General features: G+C 35.5%; 1 protein-coding gene across 1 annotated transcript; it reads right to left on the reverse strand.

Moving 5' to 3' along the window:
* Positions 1–7,905: 7,905 nt before the first annotated feature.
* On the reverse strand, positions 7,906–22,903 carry NLN (neurolysin; the record flags this gene model as incomplete). Its single annotated transcript, XM_010168781.2, has 10 exons — positions 7,906–8,185; positions 11,538–11,674; positions 12,183–12,311; positions 13,342–13,528; positions 14,648–14,849; positions 16,197–16,563; positions 18,751–18,886; positions 20,323–20,483; positions 21,200–21,302; positions 22,796–22,903. Coding segments are annotated over 10 exons (1,665 nt in total), but the record flags the coding sequence as incomplete, so codon positions are not given.
* Between the last annotated feature and the right edge of the window lie 648 nt (positions 22,904–23,551).

Here is a 23,551-nt window from a genome sequence, read left to right on the forward strand (position 1 = left end):
CCTCAAAATTAGGTATCATCATACCAGTTAGATGCTAAGCTCTGGGACAAAATCTTGAGTGAAACCCTCAATGCTAGAAATGAATAAGCGATTTTGCTTCTAAAAATTCCAGTTCCGCTGCTGCCTAAATTTATTACAATTTATTTTATTATTTCTTATTTTTATGTTAAATTCTACCTTCTTATCATAATGCTTCTGCACAAAACCAAAACTGCCTTCTTTTTAACAAAGTCAGCATTGTTTCACACCTTTGATGCAACTTTCCACTTTAATTAATGTCATACATAACTAAATAACATGAAAACTGTATCAGCAACCAAAACATCTTTGTTATCACAAGGAAGTAAGTAATCTAGAGAGGCAGCATTTTTGCTACAGATGTTGGCCAGCAACAGTAATAATAAGAAAGTTTCAATGCCCATTTTTCATATTTTAGGAACTTTGTTGATAACTGAACAAAGGCTACTCTAATAAACATATTAGAGATTTATTTGGCAAATGATTCTACAGTCACACCTGTGCAGCTTTCCAACTTACTGAACTGAGCCCATATTAATCAAATGCGTGTAGGCAAGTAGGATTTCTACTCTCCAAGGCTTCTCCAGCACAGAAAGCACTCAAAGAGGCTTGAATTGTCTCTTTTCCTCTTTTTGTTTTGAGATAGTTTCAGTCTCTGCTTTGGGTGTGGACTGTTCAAAGCAAAAAAATTTGTAAACACAAAGCTACTCTGTCACCTTTCCAAGATTAGGGACCCTATCACCTTTGTACACCAACAGAGAAACAGCACCCCTTCTTCTGCAGAACCAATCGGTCTCTTGGTTCCTTGTTAGTTATCTTCTAATTTCAAGGTGCTTAAGAAGATAATACGTGATATAGCAAATGTAACTCTTGCCATTCAAGCCTGGGCAATTGTTATCTTCTGAGAATTAACAATGCCCAGACCCTGTCCCCGGCTTTAGACATTCTTTTGCAGAACCTGGGTAGGATTTTTCACTTAAGGCTGACTTTTTGCCTTGAAACCTACGGATGAGTTATAGTATATCAGCTTCTGTCCAGGAAAACATCCATGAGACACAGTTATGTGACCAAACTGACTAGATTTTTCTCTGGTGTGCATCTAAATCTTTCCCTGTAATGAAGACCTGTTTCACTGTGATCCTAAATCATGTCTTGGAATTCATTACCAAGTTCTCTGTGTTTTCTCAGTGATCACCATTAGTTTTTTGTAAAGTTATTTTTTTTTCTGTGTGTGTGTGTGTGTTTTTTTTTTTTTCTTTCTTCACAGATCCTATCTCATAAGGGGTTCTAAATTTTGTTTTCACACACCACTGGGGGAAAAAACACTTTAGCAACATTTCATTCCCCCCTTTTTTTTTTCTAAGATGAAGAGACAAAGGTTTTAAAAGTCTTCCTTTGAAATTTTTCCAGCCTTCAGAGAAGTTCTGTAGCAGCTCTTTTCTGCCCTTTCTCCAGTTTCCATACTGGATTAAACAGCAGGTTGATCTGATATAGTATCCTATCTCTAGCAGTGGCTAAAAGTAAATGCTTAAAAGAAGTATGAATAGGGCCACCATATATGATATTTCCTTCAATATTCTTCTACTTTGCAGGGACTTCCTGAGGATGAAAAGGATTTTACTTATTTAAATACCCTCCATTGGCTTCTCTTCTAAACTGGAACTTGTTGAGTCTTATTTTGAACCCATGCAAACCTACTGCCTCTACAATATATTTGGTAAGGATTTCCACAGTTTAACTCTATTCTACATACAGAACTGCCCGTGTTTATTTGGAAGTCCTACTAGACCCAGTTAAAAATCAGGACACCAAAATTGAATGTAATTGCTGTGCCCATTTTACTGCTACGGTACACCCACAGAAACAGCACCAGTAACCTGCTCTCATGCAATATTATTGTGCTCATCCTTCATGAGATTGCTTAACCATTTTTGCTATAGTCTCATAACAATTCAGATGGAACTGACTACTATAATAGCTTTTAGATACTTTCAGAAGTCAGTACTTTCAAGAATACAGCCCACCAAGCTGTAGCTTTAACCTACATTTTTAGTTACTGCAGACATTTTACATACTTTACCCACGCTACATAAATTTTTAGGATGAACACACAAAGCTTTCAAACAACACAAAGAATTCTGTGTGACTTCTTTTTTTGGTCACTGGCTTACAATTCTATCCCCAGTGATTTTATATTACTGGCCTCTATTGATCACTGAAGCACTCGGATCACTGTACCCTGTGCAATTCTACACTAACAAGTACTCTCTGAGAACAGCTAGCTGTTCTTAATCCTTTTTTACATATTCTCTATTGACACCATATAGTGTTACTTCAAATGAAAATATACAGCACTAAGTCAAATACCCGTTACATAAATCCCTCTACAATCACCTTTAGCAGACTTGTAACAGCCATAAATGATTACATCAGGCTTGTCTGACAACACATGATTTTTATAAAATCACTTGCACTGAATGAATTAAACTCAAATGTTTCATTCTTCAGCAACAGACCATATTTCATCCTTCCGACTGTTCTGCTGAAGACAGATTTCAAGCTATGTGACCAATAGTCACCTATGACTCTTTTCGAACACTGGAACTATTAGCACTAGCTCTAGTGTGCTCTAGTACACTGGCATATGCCCAGTATCCCAAAATTAACAGCACTGGCAAAAAAAATCCCCCACCACCAATTCTTGAAGGTTCATAGAGTGCAAGTTATTCACCCTACTCATGTGAAAATGTTTATTCTTAGAAGGTGTTGCTTAATATCCTCCTTACTTAATAATGGACTGGAAAGTACCCCATTGTTCTCATATGATATGATTACATCACACTGCTTCTTTCTAAACACAGAAGAGAAACAGTAATTAAAAATTGTCTTTTTTGTCATTTGCACTATTAGCATTTCCATCTACTAAAGAGTCTGTAACACGAATGGGATTTATTAGTTCTTAACACATTAAGTTATACATCTTATTGGCTATAATACTTTCACCCTTTTTTTTTTCCTTGACAGTCTTGGCCTTCTTTATAATTTTTAACACTTCACAATTCCTCATTTTATAACTGCTTCCTAATCCTCACCCCCACTTCTGTTTTGTTTATTTTTAATTGCTATTTTTACTGGTGAACAGATTGGTTCTTAATTAGAATAGTTCTCGAAAATTTTTAAGTTGTGAAATTGGCCAATTGAATTTTAAAGATATCCCACTTCTCATTCACAACTTTTCTTACAATGATTTAACTCATTGGTTCTTTTAGAACTGGTATCTGTAGCCTTTTTAATTCATCAGGAGTATAGTGCAAGCAAGTATTGGTTGAGTCTATCCTCTGTTAATCAATACTGAACAAAATTAGGTCATGATTATTGGTTTCTAGGCAACCACTAACTTCCAGTTCATTTAATTAATTTGTCTTTATCTATTCTAATTAGGTCTAAAATAGATTGATCATTGTGTGGTACCATGTATTTTTTCATCACTTACACTTTCCAAAATGGCTAATCCTTAGCTATACAGGATTTCCAGCATAGGTCCCCACAAAACTTCCCCCATAACATCGCACTTTTTTCCTTCCACCATAGGAAATTATTATTTAAAGTATATTAATGCAGAAAATAGTGGTGAAACAAAAATCTATCTCCAGATGTCAGGAAGAAGCACAAGTATTCAAGCAACAAGCTGGTGCATAATCCCATGTTCTTTGGCATGCAAATAAAAAGATAAGAAATCTATTCACAGACAAGCATGTCTTGTTTCTAATTCATAAAACAATAAAAAGCATTCAGTAGTCTTTCATAAATTAGTATGCATTAAACTACTGTCTTTTTCCAACTATCTGCCTCTGACATTCACTCCAACCCTTCTACAACTTCATCCTTCCACCTACTGCTTTCCTTCTTTTTCCTTGCCTTGTGCTACCACGTTAACATCCTGATGTCTAGCCTCTCTAATCGCTGTCTATAACCACTCACTATGCAATCAGCTCTAAACTGTTGGAAAACCCCTCCAGTCTCCATTTAACTCAACTACCCACCACTGCCTCTGAAGGTATATGGAAACTGTTTAATTTCTCAGAGGAAGCTGAGACCTTGACCTTGTGACTCACTTCTAGTTGCAGTAATTTTACTTCTGCCATGCCAAACAGCTACAGCCATTAGAATTAGTTGCTGTCTGATGATGCGTTAAAACAGAGTTCAACAAAGTTTGTCAAACAAGGTCAGCAGTTGACTGACCCTTATTACTGACTAAAACGAGGAAGTTTTTTTCCTGCAATATTCTAATATTAATAATATTAACATAAAGAACTATTTGTATAGGAAAATCAGCTGTAGTAGTATTAAAAGCTCAAGTGACAGTCAATACTCCACCTGTCTCTACAACACGAACTCCATGTCTTAATGCTCTCTTTATTAAATCAGCATAACAACCAACACCTACCACAGTTCAGAGAGCAAAGTTTAAACTTATTTTTCAGACTGTTTCTACCATTTAGGTTTGACCATATGACTTGCAAGCAATCCAGACAGCCTATATGCTGGATCTATGTCAGACAACTTAGCAGCAGGCACTGCTGGGGCCTTCACCTACCCATCTTGTGACTCAGCTGCACGGTCAACCCATTCTATCTTTTACAGGGAAGCAGCAGAATGAGAAAGCCATTGCCTATTATCAACTTACTGAGTGGTTACCACCACTCTCTCCAAAGTCTCCCATTTTACCCTTTCCCTTTCATCTGGAGCTTTTGTTGCGAAGCCAACCAAAGTAGAATTTTAATTTTAAACCAAGGAAAAGAATTAATCCTAAATACAATGAAATTCTAAAAAGATACACTACTGATTTGAAAAGGCAGCTGTTTGTTACAGACTATGACTACAGGTTACTTTTTTATTTATTACAGTGAATACTTAAGGTTGGGTTGGAATAAACACAGGCTTTCACTGTTTTGAAATTTAATTCAGTGGAAGCATTGGTCTAGCAGCTCTAGAATAGGCTGGATTTTGCCAGATACCTACCTCTTGGCAAGTCTGAATGTATGTGATTGTTTCTGTGCAGTGTCAAGGCAACTAACTCTTGTTTCCAAAGCACAAGTGTTCCCTGTGGAGGGCTATAAAGATGATTATTGAGGGGCTGGAACATTTCCTGTATGAGGAAAGACTGAGAGAGCTGGGTCTGTTGAGCCTAGAGAAGGCTGAGAGAGGACCTTATTAAGGTTTGTAAATATATAAAGGGCGGGTGTCCAGAGGATGGGGCCAGACTCTTTTCAGTGGTGCCCAGTGACAGGACAAGGGGCAACGGGCAGAAGCTGGAACACAGGACGCTCTGCTTAAACATGAGGAAAAACGTCTTTACTCTGAGGGTGCCAGAGCACTGGAACAGGCTGCCCAGAGAGGTTGTGGAGTCTTCTTCTCTGGGGATGTTCAAAACCCGCCTGGATGTTTTCCTGTGCAACTTGGTGTAAGTGATCCTGCTCTGGTAGGGGGGTTGGACTAAATGGTCTCCAGATGTCCCTTCCAACCCCTACCATTCTGTGACTCTGTGACTATTCTGTGAGTCAACTAGTTTTCCATGTTGAGTGCAGATTTAGCCATAAAATGATCTGCCTTAATCAATGCCTGGTGCAGACTGAGGGAACTGGCTTCTACAAAAACAAATTACAAAAAGTCCTATTCTTTGGGACAGGGATAGAACATAACACTTTAATTTGTGCACACCATGTGGTTTAGGTTTTTCTCCTCCCTACACACCTGGATATCCAGCTGATGCTAATACAGCTGTACAATCACGTAGGCATTTTCACATACACGTAATGGTGGACGTTCTCCTGTACTTCAGTATCTTAGTCACTATTTACTGTATAACACACACACTCTAAAAACCAGGGAAATAAAAAAGTCAAGTAAATTAACATCATTAGCATCAGTACTGTCCTAAATCTAACTTTTAAATCATCACATAACTTTCTATTATCACATATTTTTGTTTACAATTACTACATTTGCAATTATCTACCTTGACCTGAGACTACTGGTTTATGCAGAGAAAGGTCTCCCTCATGTGGAAATCTGCCTACCAGATGTGAAATAAAAACTGCATTTTGCTTCTTAATGAAGTTTCATTGCTTAGATTTGCAGATTCATTTTTGGAAAGTATCATTTAGTATATTTTTTACATTTTAGTTCATCTGAGCTATCATTACAGTGTGACAGGAAAAAACCTTTGATAAGAGAGGATCACAAGAATTTAAACATGTTTAAAAAGAAAGCAAAATACTTCAGAACGTAAGGGATATTAATCTAGGCAAAATTCAGAGGTTTTAGGGTAATACTGCATCCATCAGTTTCCTCAGCTTTCCTTTATAGCTGTTTTGAATACTCTCCAAGATATATGTGACTTTTACGTATTGCCTTCCCAGGCAATACATATATGGCCCAGCAGAACTGGGATCTAAAGCTCTAAGTGACTATGAGAGTTAGAACTGACTTAATTTTGTGGTCTGGTAAGACCACATAGTTAATATGTTTTAGCTACAAATATTTATATTTCCTCACATCTGTAACTAGTGTGGTTCAAAAATAAGTCCTGTTAAATTTTCCATTTTGGAAACTAGTTAAGCTTATTTTTCCCCCAATTTAAATATTTTCAAAGAAAAACACAGAGAAATAAAGTTTTGACTGAACATTTACAATTGTATTTTTTTTTCCCATGAAACACATAGATTTGACCCAAAGTAAATGCCTTCTGTTTACTTTTGCCAGAAAGAGGAAGCCTTTTGAGTTGACCAGGCACATTTTCTTACTTGGTGGCTGAACAAATAAAATTACCAACCACATTTACAGCTATGGTTCAATTGTCTAAAATAAGTTAGCTAGTAACCAAAATTAAAGCTTTTTCATATACATATGGTAATACCAAAACCAAAGTAAGGTATGATATCTAAAGACAAGAAAAGTGCACTTGTATTAGCAGATTTATCTGGGTGGTGTAGAGTTGGCTTGTAAGACCCATTTCTCCTGATCTTGCAAAAAACTGCAAAATAATTCCTCGATTACTTTCACATTCCCACAGCTGAAATTATTAAATCTATGAAGCATTTTTTGTTTTACCTCTGCATGCCACACTGGAAAGAAACAAGAAAATCTTGGATTTAGTTTTACCATTCCCACTGGGGACATCTTCTTCCCTTCCTTCATCATATGTACCTCAAAATACTTCAACAAACCAACTGAAACCATTATAACCGCTCAAGTATAATTTTTCAGTGCCAGTGTTGATATAATTTGAAAAACAAAGGTGTGATCAACAACAAAAAAAGAGAAAGTGGTGGAAGAACTGCCAAGGTCATAGATTTTAGCTATTTTTCCTCAATGAAGGGAAGAAAACAGTAGCTCAAATGTAGGGTTTTTTCCTTTGTAGTCATACTGTATAAGTTTATAAATGATACAAAAATTTAACATGCATCAGAATGAAGTCTAAAAGTATCTCTGCTGTAAAGCTGTCCGGGGCAGGTTTCTGGCAGCCTTGAAATTTGGTAGGAAGTTAGACTCAACCCAAACCATGATGAAATCAAACACACACACTTCCTCTCCATCAAAGACACTGGTGAGCCATCAATACAATAGAAGAATACAGAGTAAGAATGAATCTGTTTCTTTTATTGCTGGTAGTGTCCCTTTTTCCCTTTCCAGTTTTAAAATTCATTCACAAGAGACAGTTTAAGTGCATCTATTAAAGGAGAAACATGGCATCAAATCCCCATATTGATTAGTAATATTTTAAAACAATTAAAAAAAAATTAGCACCCAAATTCCTCAGCTTCTGCACATCTCAGAATTTTTTCCCTAATGTATTGCATTTTGTAGTCCTATGCAATTTTTTTAAAAAATCACATTTTTATTTATACAATTTTAAAAAATCATCAAAAAGTGATCCAACTTCACAGAGTGATACACAGTTAAGAAGTGAAATACAGTGACATTTCCAGCTGATTCCATACTTATATGCCATCATGAAGGAACTGTAATTTTACTGAAGACATAATCCCTTACTCAGTAGGAAAGCTCTCTGGCTTGGTTTACGCTCTAAGAAATTTTGTAGCATATCCATCCCATCCAAAGATCCTCCAGGTTTCAAAATGAGGTTTCTGTATTTCATCCCAGCCTGATAAAAGGTAAAGCAGAATGTTAGTATTTCTTATCTTGCAAACTGCCTCTTTTCTGTATTTGTTGTGTATTTGAAAAATCTGGTCATGATTCAACACCTTCTCTCCTTCCAGATTTTCTTAATACTAAATCAGGATTCATCATAATTATAATTTAGGTCTGCTGGAAGAACTCAAAAGAGCAGAAATTTAACTTAGTCTCAAATAAATAACTTTTCTTCTGTTGTACACTGTTTTGGAAGCTGCAATCATAACTTGTCTGGAAGACATGCTATAAAACACAAACACAGTCTCCACATAACCTTCAGTGAGGGATTATCCCTGTGACTGACTGGCAGGAGAAGGGAACTGAACATCCATTCTCTCTTAATTGACGATTTATCTTTCTTTAACCTCTGTTTGGAGAAGAGAGGTGATAGTTCAGAGATAGACAGATTAGAGCATTGATGAATGATATAGTACATACACACATATTATAGGCATAGTAGTATACAAACATATCTAACTCCCCTATTAAAGTACCTTAAAGTTACAGAGACTTAACTCAGGTTTTATTTTCAGGAATAAACATTCTTACTTCAGAAGGAATGGATTCCTTTAAAAGGAATGAACCAAGCTTCTGAGACAACAGTAAGTAACGAGGACTTTCTTAACAAGAGGTCATATTTTAAAGAACATATCTAGAAAATTTTGGGCTTCTGAGACCTGACTATCAAAGAGAAAATATTATTTTGCATGCAGATGTCCCAGATGCTTCCGATAATGAAGAAAACAATGTTCTTCCTTTTAGTCATTGTATATACACATATATACTTCCCCTGCATGTCAAAGCTATGAGATTACAGGATGACACCTCTTCCTGATAGCTACACTGCAAAAACAAGCATAGGTCTTTTTAACTGATGAACTTCCACAATTTAATTGCACTACCATTAGTACTGTTTGAATTACAGCTGGAAAAAAATAAAATGAAAAAAAAAAAATTGACTGAAGCCCTGCTTATACTTCACTGTTTGTGTTAGTTTCCTGAACATCAACAGCAAATGAAGATATTGTTTCTTGTAGTTTAGAAGTGTTACTTAAGTAGACCTGAGTCTGTGCTGCTGTCTCTCCAGTACATTACTCAGTTCTAGGGTGACCAGAGGTTACTTCAGATAACATGCAAGAATTAAGGACAACCAATTAAGTTCAAGTTAAGTGTTTGCTGAACATTTTTTAAAGATAGTCTCTGAAACTAGTTTCTATAACTGTTGCTCAAAACAGGAAGAGAGGTTTTATTCTAACAGGAAGAGGTAAGCCAAATTTCTAAAAGCCCTTGTCATAATACCATAAACTTTTTCCTTTCCTGATGGTCTGAAGACTAGTCTAAATCTAGATATAATGAAATATGAATAACTACAAAAACTACATTGGTACCTGGCATTTATTTATAAAAGATAATTTGTCCCATCCTGTGGAACTCTATTACACTTACATGGAATGCAAATAAAGAAAACAAGTTGAAAGAGAATCCATTTGATAAGATAGCATTGCTCTAAAGAGGGAAGGAAAATCTCCACAGAGTTACCCCTGAAGTAGTCAAGCAAAGTGTGTGTGCACACGTATATGCAAGAGTGAGTCACACACACACACACAAATAGTAATTTTTCTTCCTCACTTCTTAGCCTGGATAGCAGGCTTCACATTAAAAGAAGCACTTGTTGCCTTTTGGCTGAGCCATAGCAAATATTCACTCCTAGTGTAATTAATTTATTTGCAAAGCCTCCCATACACAGACAAAGAAAACAAAAATCCCCACAAAAAAATCACAATAAAAGGCACTTTCATCCTTCAGGAGAAATAAAGGTCACAGAGTGATTCTGGCAAACTATAGCTTAGGGTTTTGACTATACAATTACTCAGGAAAGAGTTTTGAGAGTACAGAGTAAAGCTAAGAGAAAAAAGGTCTGCGATGACACTGGAGCGGGGTGCATGTGTCAGAACAGAGAATTGACACAAAGTCCCACAAGTCTGGCACCAGAACCCTTATCCATCTCGGCCAACTGCTAATGGTTAAAAAAACCCCAGCAAGTCTGAACCTGTCCCAGATGCCATTTTTAAGATTCATATGAACAGCATCTTATTAAAAAGTTATTTTATTCTCTCATTTAACTTGCCATTTCTTCTGTCTTGCTCTTATTCACAAGTGATAACATAAGCAGGTATGCTTATTCTCACATGTAACTGTCATGAATCCCTAGCACTTCAAAATCAATCTCGACCTCCAAACCTTTCATCACCTCTCCTCTCAAACTACTCAATTTGCTCCTTTTCTTAATAAAACCCATTTTGGGTTTTATTGTCCTAACCACTGCCTCAATTATCTAGCCCCTACCTCATCCTCTCTTTGGACTCCTCTCTTTGTCCAGGGCAAAGTCTAATCTTGTTTACTTTCTCCATGCTCTAGAGGGATGGACAGTTTTAAAAGTTCTGGTTGCTGTGATATGGACAGTGAGGAATGAAGGTAAATTACAGGAAAGGGACTGGAATGTCAGCACCTTCTACTCTCTGCTTTACTTCTCTCTTGTATAGATTTACCGAAGGGAAAAACTAGTGCTGGCTGCTGAATCTAGAAGACAGATAAGAGGATCAGGAAAACTGAAAGGTCTTTCCCATGACAGAACTGCAGTGTTGCAACTCACAAGTCTAATAACACAATCTCTGAAAAATAACAGAGGTTGCCAGAATTGGGAAGACTACTAAACACATCACTAACTATCCTTTTCTTCTGCTGGACACAGAAGAGACTGGAGAATTACAAGAGGGGGAAAAAAATCTAGAACCTGTAAATTATTTGAACTTCAAAAACAACTTGGGAGAAAAACTAAAGAGCCAAAAGTTTGCAAGTTATGCTATACTGTGAAAGAGAAAGCTCAAAAGAAATTAAGTTTTCTAAATAATTACATTAAAGTACCACACACTGGAGGTACTGTTAATGGAAACAGAGCACCATTATCATACAGTTTTCACAACAGAATATGCATCTGCTCTTGCAATGGAGCAACAGGTTTTTCCAGTCTAAAGAGAAAGTCATTAGACAATGAGACACAATGTCTTAAAAGTGTCATAATGTAATATTAAGTATATGACTATGTAAGAATTGCATTAAAAACCAAGTACTCTTGGAAATTTTAAGATTATTTTCTAAATTAATTAAATTAATTTATTTATACACCTTTTTTTTGTTGCTCTTAACTTTAAGGTTCAGAAGAAGGACTTTAGATGTTCTACCTATGGATCGTGATTATAATAAATATGGTTTCAGAGACAAAGTGCAACAAAAGTCTTTAGTAAAAAGTATTAATCACCTACCTTTGGATTCATTATTCCTTCTTGCTTAAAGCAGCTATAAAAAATGTCCATGGAAAACACTTCACTCCACAGGTATCCATAGTACTGACCATCATAACCACCTGCTAGATGTCCAAAAGTAGCTGGCATGTTTGTTCCTTGAAAAGTAGATTGACATTCATTTATTTAAATCAAGTGCAGTTATTTCTTTGATGTATACAATACTTCGACTTTAAGAATAAATTAATAAGGAATTTATATCAATTACTTGGAAACGTCTAACCTAAAAGGTCTGAATACGACTCAAAGTATTGGCCACATTCTGTTGACTCCAAAGGAAATTTGATTTCCCATTTAAGGCTAGTTGCACATCCAGCACAGATGCTACAGAACACCAAAGCGACATTCATACCATGTGTCTCTAAAATATAACCTGCAAAAGGTTAAGTTTTATATTCACCTTTATCTTCCTTCAGAAAAGGTCATCAAGATCACCCCAAGTTTTAAAGTAATTATTTCAGCTTCATAAAGTACATTTTTTCATAAACAACAATGGAGTTTTTTTTCTTTTTTTTTCTTTTTTGTATGCCAAGCAGTATTGGGAAATAAAGGCACGTTTAATCAAACCATTTGGACATGCTGTATAAAAGCTTCATACTGACATACCTGGGGTAGCAGGAATTCCTAGAATCTCCATACAGTATTTAGCATATTCATCTGCTGGGTCAACAGATGGCTTTGTATGCAGTGCCTGGTCAACTTTGCTCAAAACAATCTGACGGAGAGTTAAAAGACCTAATTGGGTAAGAACATTTAATTAACTATCATTAAAGTGGCTGGAGTTTCTTTAGCACCCTTCATTCAAAGATCTCAATATGCATCCTAAATTATTAGAATTTTAACTATGGCAAAAACTTTTCTGAAGAAGCTACAAGACATGCATGTTTACTCAGACAAGATGCTTATGTAACTACAGTGCCTGTACAAGCCAGAAGGGCAAGGACTTGTTCAGGACAGGGAAGCAGCATGAAATAAATAGCAATGGCTTAATGACAAATGGTACCATAAATGAGTAAGACTATAAATTTGAGGGAATTCTGATTACAGGGACAGGGGGGTGAAAGTGACAGAATAACAATGAGATGACAGGTAATGACCTGAGATTACAATCTTGGTTTGGAGATACATGTAAGGTGGTACAAGGCATGGAAGGAGAAGAGAACTGGGACTTCAGTTTGGGAAGGCATTGTATCTGCTGAAAGGGCAGAAAACACGGACTAAGTTCTGGAATGAGAAGTTAAGAGGCTGTTTGAGCAATGCAGGGCTATGACACTTCTGTCTGGGATATGTTCAGTATCATATCCCAGTATGTTCAGTAAATTTACAAACAACTTTAATGTATGTCAAGTGTCATGTGCAAATCAAATGTAGTCGATACACGTAGAAAATCTGACACTGTATTTATGCACAGTGCCTGCCCTTGGCTACCAGAAAAAAACCCAACAGAAAACCCAGGACCTTCACACCTGCCTCCAATTTTAAAGGAGCAAAGTTGGTAGGTAAAAAAGTCACATGGAGGGGAATGCAAAGGTATTATAGACCTATGGGTGGCCTGGAAAAACAGAGCTGCTAGGGCTCCTGCAAATAGTGCTTTCTGTCATCATGGCCTTTGTTAATGGTGGTACCCACACAAATAAACAGAAAGACAGTGATAAGTATACACACAGAAGAAATGTAATGGGCTTGTTATGTTTGTCTTTAATGTTTCCCACCAATTTTTAAAACTATATATTTTATACAATGGGGAGAGAAGGCAGAGAGATACCTGTATTAGCCAGCCTAGAGGCAGCAAGTTTCTCAAGAAGAGTATCTCCAACATGGCTCTCATCTTTATAATGTCTTGACATTTGCTGTAGTGGTTCTTTCTCCCACACCCAGTTCTCAAACATTTGTGAAGGTACCTCCACAAAGTCTGTTTCCACATTAGTTCCACTAAACCTAGCAAAATCAGTCTAAAAGGAAAAGCCATTGTATCAAATGAAAAAAGAAGCCAGGACTTCTAGCAGAATATAAACTTTTAGATGCCAACATTTCAGTGTTAGTCACAGCAAAAGCAATCATTTGACCAAAGGTTTTATTTCTCAGTTTTTGAGCTCAGATACACTGTCTTAGGGTGAAGATGATCAAATAACCATTGTATTTTTAACTTCAACATGATGCAAAAATATCTAAACAAGTATAGCTATTTGTTCTGAAGTTTGCCTGAGCATAATTTGTTTATTTTTGGATTTAATATATGGATTTCTATGACTTTGTTTCTTTATTCTACAGTCCTAGTCTCTAGGATCAAGGTCAAGAATTAAAATATAATGTGTGCCATACTTCTCTGATTTTAATGCTACACAAAGTCTGGATTTGAACACAATTATGCAAATTTTTTTGTGAATGAATACTGAGACTTGTTGCTCTCTGAAACACAGAATTTTAATTAGGTCAACGATAAATTTATCATCTGGCAGAATCAATCTTACGTGTAAGCAAAAACGAAACCAGCAATTTTACAACTTTTTTGACATTTTGATGCAAAATCTGTAGATCAGTTTCAGTTCTTTCTGGTCACTGTGAGCACCCTGACTGTAAGGTAGGAGAGCAGAAAACACAATAGCTCAGGCAAGACAAGTTTTATGCTTTTGATGTCAAGAGTGACAGCTCTCAAGTACTAAATACCAAAATGCTGGAGGTGATCTGGATTCACAAATCATTTGCATTCCTAGTTACAACAACATTTATTTTGCTTCTAATATCTAGCATACTACTAGAAGTAATAAAAAGCCCTCTGACAGCTGTAACAGAAACTATCACTGAGCACCTTTTATACCTTACACACAGATCTACTTACTTGTCACAGGTACCTGCATGGTGCAAATGCAGATGTATATGTTCCTATGAAGGTGTATTTATTGCTGAAGTTTTAAATAAAAATTAAAACCAAAAAACTTGCCAACCTGCCACTTTGAAATATAACCAAAAAACTGCATATATACTTCACTAAAGTTAGAAACCAGCAAAACAGACCTTGCTTTGAGGCAGAGGAGAAAGAACTCTTACACTGGAATTCAAACATCACTAACCTGTGCACATATCTGATGCATTACATGACCAAATTCATGGAAGTAAGTCTTTACTTCATCATGTCGCAGCAATGATGGCTGATCTGATGTTGGTTTTGTGAAGTTGGTTACCAGAGCAGCTACAGACATCATTCTGCTGCCATCAGAGAGAAGACAGCCGGGCTGGAGACTAAAGCATGCTGCATGCCCGTACTTTCCTTCTCTGTATAAGAAAATATATCAGACACTATCTTCAAACCACAAGCCTGCTCACCAGAATGGCAAAGCCTATTCAAGAACAGGGACGATCAGTCAGTGTCTCTTTAAAGCTTTACATAAAGAGAATACATCTTTCATGACCTCTAAGACTCACTGTGTGTTAAAAGCACAAGGGGAAAATCCCCCCAGTACTCAAATGGCATCAGTTTAAGATTCACAGCAGCATTTACAAGAATATGATTTTTACTCATATACCGAAAGTATATACAGTCTAGATGCCAATTCTATCTCAAACTGCTACTGCAACAGGAAGGACTAGGTTCTGTCCTCTGAAGCAGTATTTTTTCTTTCATTACGAAGCCAAAGAATATAGTTTACTACAGTTTCTAGTGTGATCCAAAAGTTTAAAGAAAAAATATGTTGAAATTTTTGCCCCAAACCTGAGTAGATAACTGTGTAGTTAGGTCAGAGGAGTCTTAATAACAAATAGTTTCAGCAAATCACATGATACAGAGAAATGGAGGAGCAGGCAAACAGGTAGGAGGTAACGTGCCTATCTTAAAAAGAACAGTTTGTGTACTATTGTATTGACTAACCTAATTTTCTTAATCCAGAAAAGCCTTAAATTGATTTATACTAAAAAAACTGTTATCAGCCAGTTTACAAATTGCTAAAGAATAATTTAAAAAAAAAAAAGCCAAACAGTGAGAAACGGTCAAAAGGACTAGATAAAGCATAAATCTTGCTAAATCAGTTGAGTCTCCTAATCTGACAGAACACAGATGATGCCGTAAATAGCTACAAACAGAGCTGAAGAGCTACAGAGATCAAACTGGAAGTACATTTCAAGGTGTTCTCAACAGGAATCTATTCTTGGTCCTGATCTATTCGATATTTCCTTTAGCAATCTGGACAACAGGGTACAAAATCCACATATAAAGTGTAAAGGGGAACTGAGAGAAACTAGGAACACTTGGCAGATAGGAGTATAATTGATCTGCACAGAGTGGAGTTAACAGTTCAACATAAATGAAAAGTAAAACAGTATTACAGTTAGAAGGGAGAAAAGTTCATAGAGGCGGAAAATTATGGACAACCAGACACCAATACTACAGAAAATTAACAAAGTAGTAATGCTTCATAAATGGAATATAAGCAAGAAATGCAATAGTACTGCAAAAAAAAAGAAAAAGTGTCAACAATCTGATAACAGTCCAGAGAACAACTTAATGAACACAGTAATAGTGGAACAAATATTTACGTCCAAATGCATTTAATTTCAACCACACCAGCAACCCATTAAGATCAATTCAATTTTAAACATATAGGTAAAACACTGAGTCATAATTACCTGGGGTAAAGGTCCAAATAGAACTGCCCTAACATTTCTCTTGTTGAATCATCCTTTACTGTATAAAGAGTAACGCTGTCATGCCAAACATGAGCACTTTCTACTTGCTCAAATACAAGTCCCAGAACCTTCTGATAAATATTCAGCAAGCCTTTTGTAACAGCCTCAATTGGGAAGTACTCCTTCAGCTTTTCTTGATCTATGGAGTACTTCAGCTCTTCCGTTTTGTTCATGTAATAGTGAAGATCCCATGCATTGATTCTTCCATCATAATCAAAGTTTCTTTCTTTACACTCCTTTTTCTTCAAATCTAGAAGTAATTCCCTTTCTTCTTCAACCAATGGCTTTAGCTTCTTACTCAAATCATCTGAAACAAAGATTGCCTTGGAATGAACTTCTGTGTTCCTCACTATAATGTGTAATACTACAAAATACACTCATAACTTTTTAAGTACATGCTCCAAGAGCGGATGCTAGAGTTTTCCATTTGTTGACTAACAGCAAGGAAATTGCATGCTTTCTTGTCTTAATGAGTTTTAATTGCAGGCATGCTATACATAATACAGGAGTCTACATAGGCCCAGCAGTACTGTGAATGGTATTGATAAATTTAGACTTTTAAAAAGACATCAGAAATGGAAAGTAACATATTGCTTGAAGCCTTTGATTTTATCTCATGTAATCTCAGCTCTCTCAATGTGTTTCTGCAGAAACAGCCAAAGACTACAACTACTATTAGTTACTGGAATGCAACACAAAATTCAAACAGTACTTTTTCTTCCAAGACTTTTCAAGACAGATTATGATGTACTACTAGCTAAAGTTCTTGCCTGTATGATGGCTAACTTCGAGACTATCCAAGCCATTGGATAGTCATCTCTGATCCCAATTTCTTTCAATATAGCTTTTCTTGGACAAGAAAGGGTCATAGTGCTATGAATTCAATATATTGAATATAAAATATTTAAGCTTACTGAAACTCCCATAAAGTACATACTGTACTTATGCTCTTTTATTTCTAGACTACCAGATACTTTTTTCTTCTCTAAGAATTCAAGTTAATGTTCACTATTGGTGTCTTGAGTGTAAAATCTAGGAATTGCAACTCTTGTTTCTAGGCAGGCTGTAAGGCACTATATGCATTTACATGACTGCAATGTTTGCAGCTCATATGCTAAATTCAGAATATATCATAGGACAGACAGAATGCTTTTCTTCCTAGCCATAAGATCAGCTTATGAACATTGATTTAAACCATGAAAATATATGAACAAAGCAGAGCAAATCATCCTGTCATGCTTGCAGCTGAGGATATATCAAAAGAACTAAAGCTGACAATTAATTTAAGGAACATACTCCCTCTATGAGAATTACCATGAAACATTATATTTATGAATATAAAAGCATATGTTCTCATACTGTAAAAAGTTAAAATCACAACAATAACTGCTAAATTATGAGGTGTGTCTCAAAACAAATGAAAAAACACAGTATTATATAAGCCCACTCAGAATTACAAAAATATAATGGATAGAAAAGCGATTAAACTACTTAAAGTACACTTTAAAAAATCAGGTAATTCTAACATTTAATTATAAATCAAAATTAAAGTGTAAGTTCATTGAGAAATATACGGATAATTGGTATTGTCAAATATGGAGCTGAGCTTACACCATAAAAGGAATAATGTGACAGAATTACGGGTGAAAGAAGAGGTGCACTCGAATCTTTTTATTAATATATAAACACAAAAAAATCCACTACCAGCACACAGACTATATTGCTGTACTAAATTATTTTGGGGGCTTTATTTATATGGTATGTCAATATACAACACTTAGCGGTGTTAGGACACATTAGTAAAGGAACACATACTATTCCGTGAAACTACATAATTCCAGAAAGTAGAGGTTAACTCTATGCATCAGAGTGGGTCCACTGAGGTCAAAAGGATGACTATAAATTTGTAAACTGCTTAGTTTAAAATTTTCAAGGTATCTCTGTTTTCAGATCAAATTCCATTAGAAGGCTTTTGAATTCCAGATTTAATCTACTGTTCCAGATACAATTTTTTAATTTGGGAAACTGCATCATCACATAAGGTAATCTTTCATTATACTTAATGCAGTTGTACCACAAAAAGACACTAAGGCTACAGATGAAAAAAAAAATTGCAGCTAACCTGAGGGAATGAAAAGCTGCAAATGTGATGCAGCCTCTTGAACAGATAAAATTGCTTAGGCTGCAGATGTTATTCTAGTTCTAAATTAGGGTAACCATTTTGGGACAGAGAAAGACATAATCGCTTGCCTATATTGGCTGTCACAAAGCAGTTAATTTTAGATTTTTGTCTTGTGCTTCCCTGTTTTGGAGTAATTGCCTTTGTACAGCTATGGTCTAAAAAAAATTATGTGTCAGAACAGATGCAACAGAGTTCCTCTTCTATCTGAACATGATAGACACCATGACCCAATTATGTATTTAAATTTATCTTGGTTGAGAAATCATGTTGCCACACCAAATATAAAAGTATTGTTTATAAATAAGAACAAACCTAAGAAGGCTGTTACGTTATCTGTGCTCTTTGCAGTGTTTACCTCCAAGACAAAGTTGGCATGTGTATTATAACCAAGAAGCTTCGCTACTTTTGCCCTTAGTGGAAGCAATTGCTGAAGAATTTTTGTGTTCTCCTAAAAAATAAAGGAGGCAAATTTGTAGAGTGCAACCAGAAAATGCATGTTATTGAAACAATTATCTGAATAATAACTATGATAATAAGAAACAGTAAACATTTAAAATTAAAAACTTTAAGATATAAATATAGGATAATGTAAGTTTAGCTAGATTCTTTTCAACATTTTGTCACGGCATTTGATTGCAGGTAGCTAGTTTTCTAGTCAATCTGAATCATTACTCTCCCTATTGTAATTTATCTGTTTTAATTAATCAAAAGATATACCATTTCCTTTAAGGAATATATACGTATTCCTTTTATAGGCATATATTCCTTTTAGGAAAATAACGTATTTTTGACTGTTGCAAATAGTTTATTTCCTTTATCAATAATTTTAATATGAAGGATAACAGGGAAATGTCTGACAGCAGGCTTAACTGCTCATTAGTGTTGAAGACAAGACTGCAAAGCTACTGTGCCAACATTCAAAGCTTGTTTGCAAATTTCCCTCTTTTGCTACTGTGACAATAGCAGTCAGAGAAAGAGATCTGAAACACAAAAACCCCAGGCCCTGACCTAAACATAGTGGAGGATCCTTGAGAAGTTTAAAATGTAACTGTGTTAACCTCCACTCTGGAAAAGTGACATTTCTCAGGGAAAAACCTTTTTTTCAAGCACTAGGTTCAAAGATCGTCCCACAGTCTTAATAGTAAGGACAATCCCTTTAACTGGGCTGACCTGCAGAGTGTTCAGTTCTTGGTGCCATTTTATCTTATCTTGTTCTCTTCAAATTTCCCAGCACACCAAACACAAAAGCTCAACTCTGACATTGTTCTCTGGTGAATGGTTGGTACAATTGCCTGAATTATACTTCTACTACTTTCTACACTTTTCATTATTTTTGTACCTGTCTAGGTGCCTAATCTCATCAGTATCAAACTAATTATTTGTGAAATTATGTCTTTTTTTTATATATGGCATATTTCCTGCTATTTTTTTGACAATTAAATTAATCTTTTATAAAAATCAGGGTTTTAAAACATCTAACTAAAATTAATTTCACATTTAATCACCTGTATTTCATAATTAAAACATGTGCTTAAATAACCCCTCTCATTCTGAAGAATCCTAAAGCACTACAAAAGCTACAGTCAGATGTCCTTCTCTGGGAGAAAAGTGTCAGCAAGCAGCCACAGAACACTTTGGCATAAGATGAAAATCCTACTTCTATTTACAGCACGACTGAAAATTTAAGATATGTATTCAGCCAGGCAGATCATCAACTTCTAAGGTCTTTAGACACCATAATAAACTGGAGCAAGGAACTGTTAAAAATCACACTCATAAGTTTTGATTTCACAGTACTAGACAATACATAGAACTCAAATCTAACATTTGAATGTCTAGCTCCATTTTTCAACTCTATCATCCTGTAGAAGTCAATAGACATACCTCTTTGCATCTTGAGTTAAAAGCAGATTCCATTTTTCTCCTGGTTTCTGAAATGCAGCACTCATTCATGACAGGAAAATAGTGGGGATACTTTAAAGTAATTTTATATTTGTCTTCCTCAGTCTTCTCTAAACTCTTAATAAAGTCATCAGGAAGGCCTTCTGTAGAACACAATTTAAGATTGTTTACCAGAACTACCTACTCCCCTCTCTTTTTGTGAGATTGTTGCATTTGTTTTGCTGCAATCTAATTTGGCATCAGAAATCTCCATGGAAATATACCACTCTTTTTACAACTATTTGCTAATTTTTTTCCAAATCACAATCAAGCAAAATAAAAATTGGAAACACTTGTGAGCAAAACGGAAATATACGTAAGGCTACCAGATAAAACTCAATATGACATAAAAAATCTCTGGTGTTATTAAAGCACATTTTATGCCACGCCCTTCAGATAATGAATCCCCAAATTCTCTGTCACATGAAATCTCTATATCAGTTTAAATAATTGAAGTAACTAAAATACATTGCTGGACAGAAAAGTTTTTCCAATAATTGTAATGAATACAATACACAGGAGATTGCCTGATGGTGGAGAACAGGGAAAAGAAGAGTAAAGTTATGAAAAAAACAGTAGGACAGATATGTTAACTTGATGCAAGGCAAACACTTCAGGAAGCACAAATCTATTAAGAGATCATAAACTCCTGCAAAGGGTAATTCTAAATTGACTTTGGGGAAAGATTAAAAAGGAAACAGAGAAGATTGGAAAACAGTCAGAATTTCACTTGATCTAACCATCATTCACTTGGCCAGAAATAATTACTCCAGTAAAACTGGAAGGCTGAAAAAATGGAAAGAACAAGCATACTACTCACCAAGTTCTTCCTTAGAAAATACAAGAAACGTGTTTTCCTCATTCAGATTTTTGTTAAAGTCTATACACAGCTCACTCAATTTTTTCTTCATTGTCTTTATTTCCTGTATCAGGTAGAAACTGAACTTAGTGAAAAAAAACAAAAATCAAAAATGGCAATTACTATACTTTACATGTACAGCGTTTCACTTTTTCCAGCTAGGCTCTCTAGTAGCCGACAGTGAATACCAGCACTGAGCAAGTAACACACTGCAGTGTCATACTTCACTCTCTCTCAGCCTCCTTTTTATCTTTCTTTTGGTCCTGACCGATATTGTTGCCAACGAACAACATCGAACAATAATATCTGGGCTATTGCTCTGACAACATTTCAAATGTGTTCTCAGCTCAAAGGGGACCGAACACATAAACACATTCTTTGAACAGCATTAGGTGCTAACATTCAATTATCTTCTTTTATTTGAAAAGCCAAAATTACAATTTTAAGTGTAAAAATATCTTCTAAATCAAGGGAGTAAAAATGCATGCAATGAATTGAGAAACACTCCTTTGGAATTGTACAGGTGTGACAAAAAGAAAATACCCCCCCCACAAGAAAAGAGCATTCCAAAACCTTTTTAAAAATCATTATATTCACCCATTTGAAACATTTTCGTAGTTTGTCTCTACCTTTTACTGCCAAGTTCACATAAACGCAGTAGTTACCAGTAAAAGATTACACACTAAATACAAAACTTGGCAGAGACTACCATTAGTCAAGTTTTTAATTAAATGCAATTCAACTATTGTCTCCTGATAAAGTATTTCAAAATTCACCAGCTGTCCTTAAGCAATGCAAACACACATGAAACTGTTCTCACTAACTGAAGGATGTGGATGAAGAATTATTTTTTCCTACAAAAGGTAAAGCCTATTCAAGAGTCATAAATCAAAACTGTTATACAACATAACTCAGAATTTTAAAGTAAGTTAAAAGAATCTATAAATCCAAATATCTCAGATGCCGACAACTTTACTTCATGATTTTCAGAAGTGACAAGTGCTTTTATATGCTTGGGTAAATCCTCCCTTAATGCAGTCAAAATTCTCAGTCCTGCTTGTGCTACTTTTAAGCTACCTCCATTTTTTTTAATCGAAATGCTAAAATCTTGGACACATTTTACAACATTGGTTAATAACTGAAATTAAAATAGCTGCGACTATGTAACAATTATACATACTTCTGAAGCCTGGACTCACAAATAACATTTTTCAGAGATCTCTTGGCTAGACATCTAATTTAGGCATTCTCTGTAATCAGAATATATAACAAAACTCTCACCGATAATTTTCCTTTACTCTGGAAGGCTAAAAGGGGTGATGTGTACCACCTCTACCCACTGAGTACTGTGGGTATCTAACAGATGAATTTAAAAACCTTAGGTGATTGAAGTTTAAAGGATGGATATGAAACTAAGAGCAGTTAAGATTACAGCAGTAATTAAGCAGGTCCAAAAGCACAAATTTCAAATACATGCTTAGTACAGCTATACAACCATAATTTCATCCCTTCCACAATTTGCCTCCTTTGCTTTACAAACTAATAGTCCATATTTACATTCTGCACTTCTTTAGGAAGATGGAGTCCGTTTCTTTTTCCCACTTGAACTGATTTCTCTAGATACCTCTTTGTTTCAGGCTTTACATTTTCAAGATGGCAGGTTTGCTGAAATGACAGTAGAGAATAATTGAATTTATAACATGGTGTAAGAAACATACCAAGCATGAGAAAGGTCTGAACAGAGTTGTTCTTTAGAACACCTCCATAATATAAAAGGAACATCCCCTATTTTTGTGTGAAGGACTTTCCAAAAACAGTTATCTTATACAATAGTATTCTTATATTGATGTAGCATGATTTTAAAATAATTTTCTTTTACCAAGTATCTCAGTACATTTACATGCTAACATAATGGCAAGCCCTCTTAGTTTATAGTACAAAGCACTTAAGCTTTTTCTGTAGAGATAGCTTTCTGATCTATACTTGAAGAAAATCAGTGCTATAAGGTAACACTCTACCTTAAAACTTAGAGGGATTAAAAAACCTCTAAAGATTAGATGTGTCACTGAAGGTTGTCAGGCGGCATAAAATACATGTTCTCCTTCAGAACAGATCACTGACAACAAATAAAACAGTGTTTCCATGCCTGGTTTTGCCATTATGAAGATCCTTGAATGGTCATTTCCCAAAGCAACCAGCATTGAGACAAGATGCTGGTTATAACAGAACATGGATTAGTCCTGTGAGGGTCTTCCTTCAAACTGACTATAGCATAACCGTTTAATTCAGAAACTTGACATTTTATCCTAAATT

The sequence above is a fragment of the Antrostomus carolinensis genome, unplaced genomic scaffold (genome assembly GCF_000700745.2).
Source record: "Antrostomus carolinensis isolate BGI_N321 unplaced genomic scaffold, ASM70074v2 scaffold9740, whole genome shotgun sequence".
Taxonomy (NCBI): domain Eukaryota; kingdom Metazoa; phylum Chordata; class Aves; order Caprimulgiformes; family Caprimulgidae; genus Antrostomus; species Antrostomus carolinensis.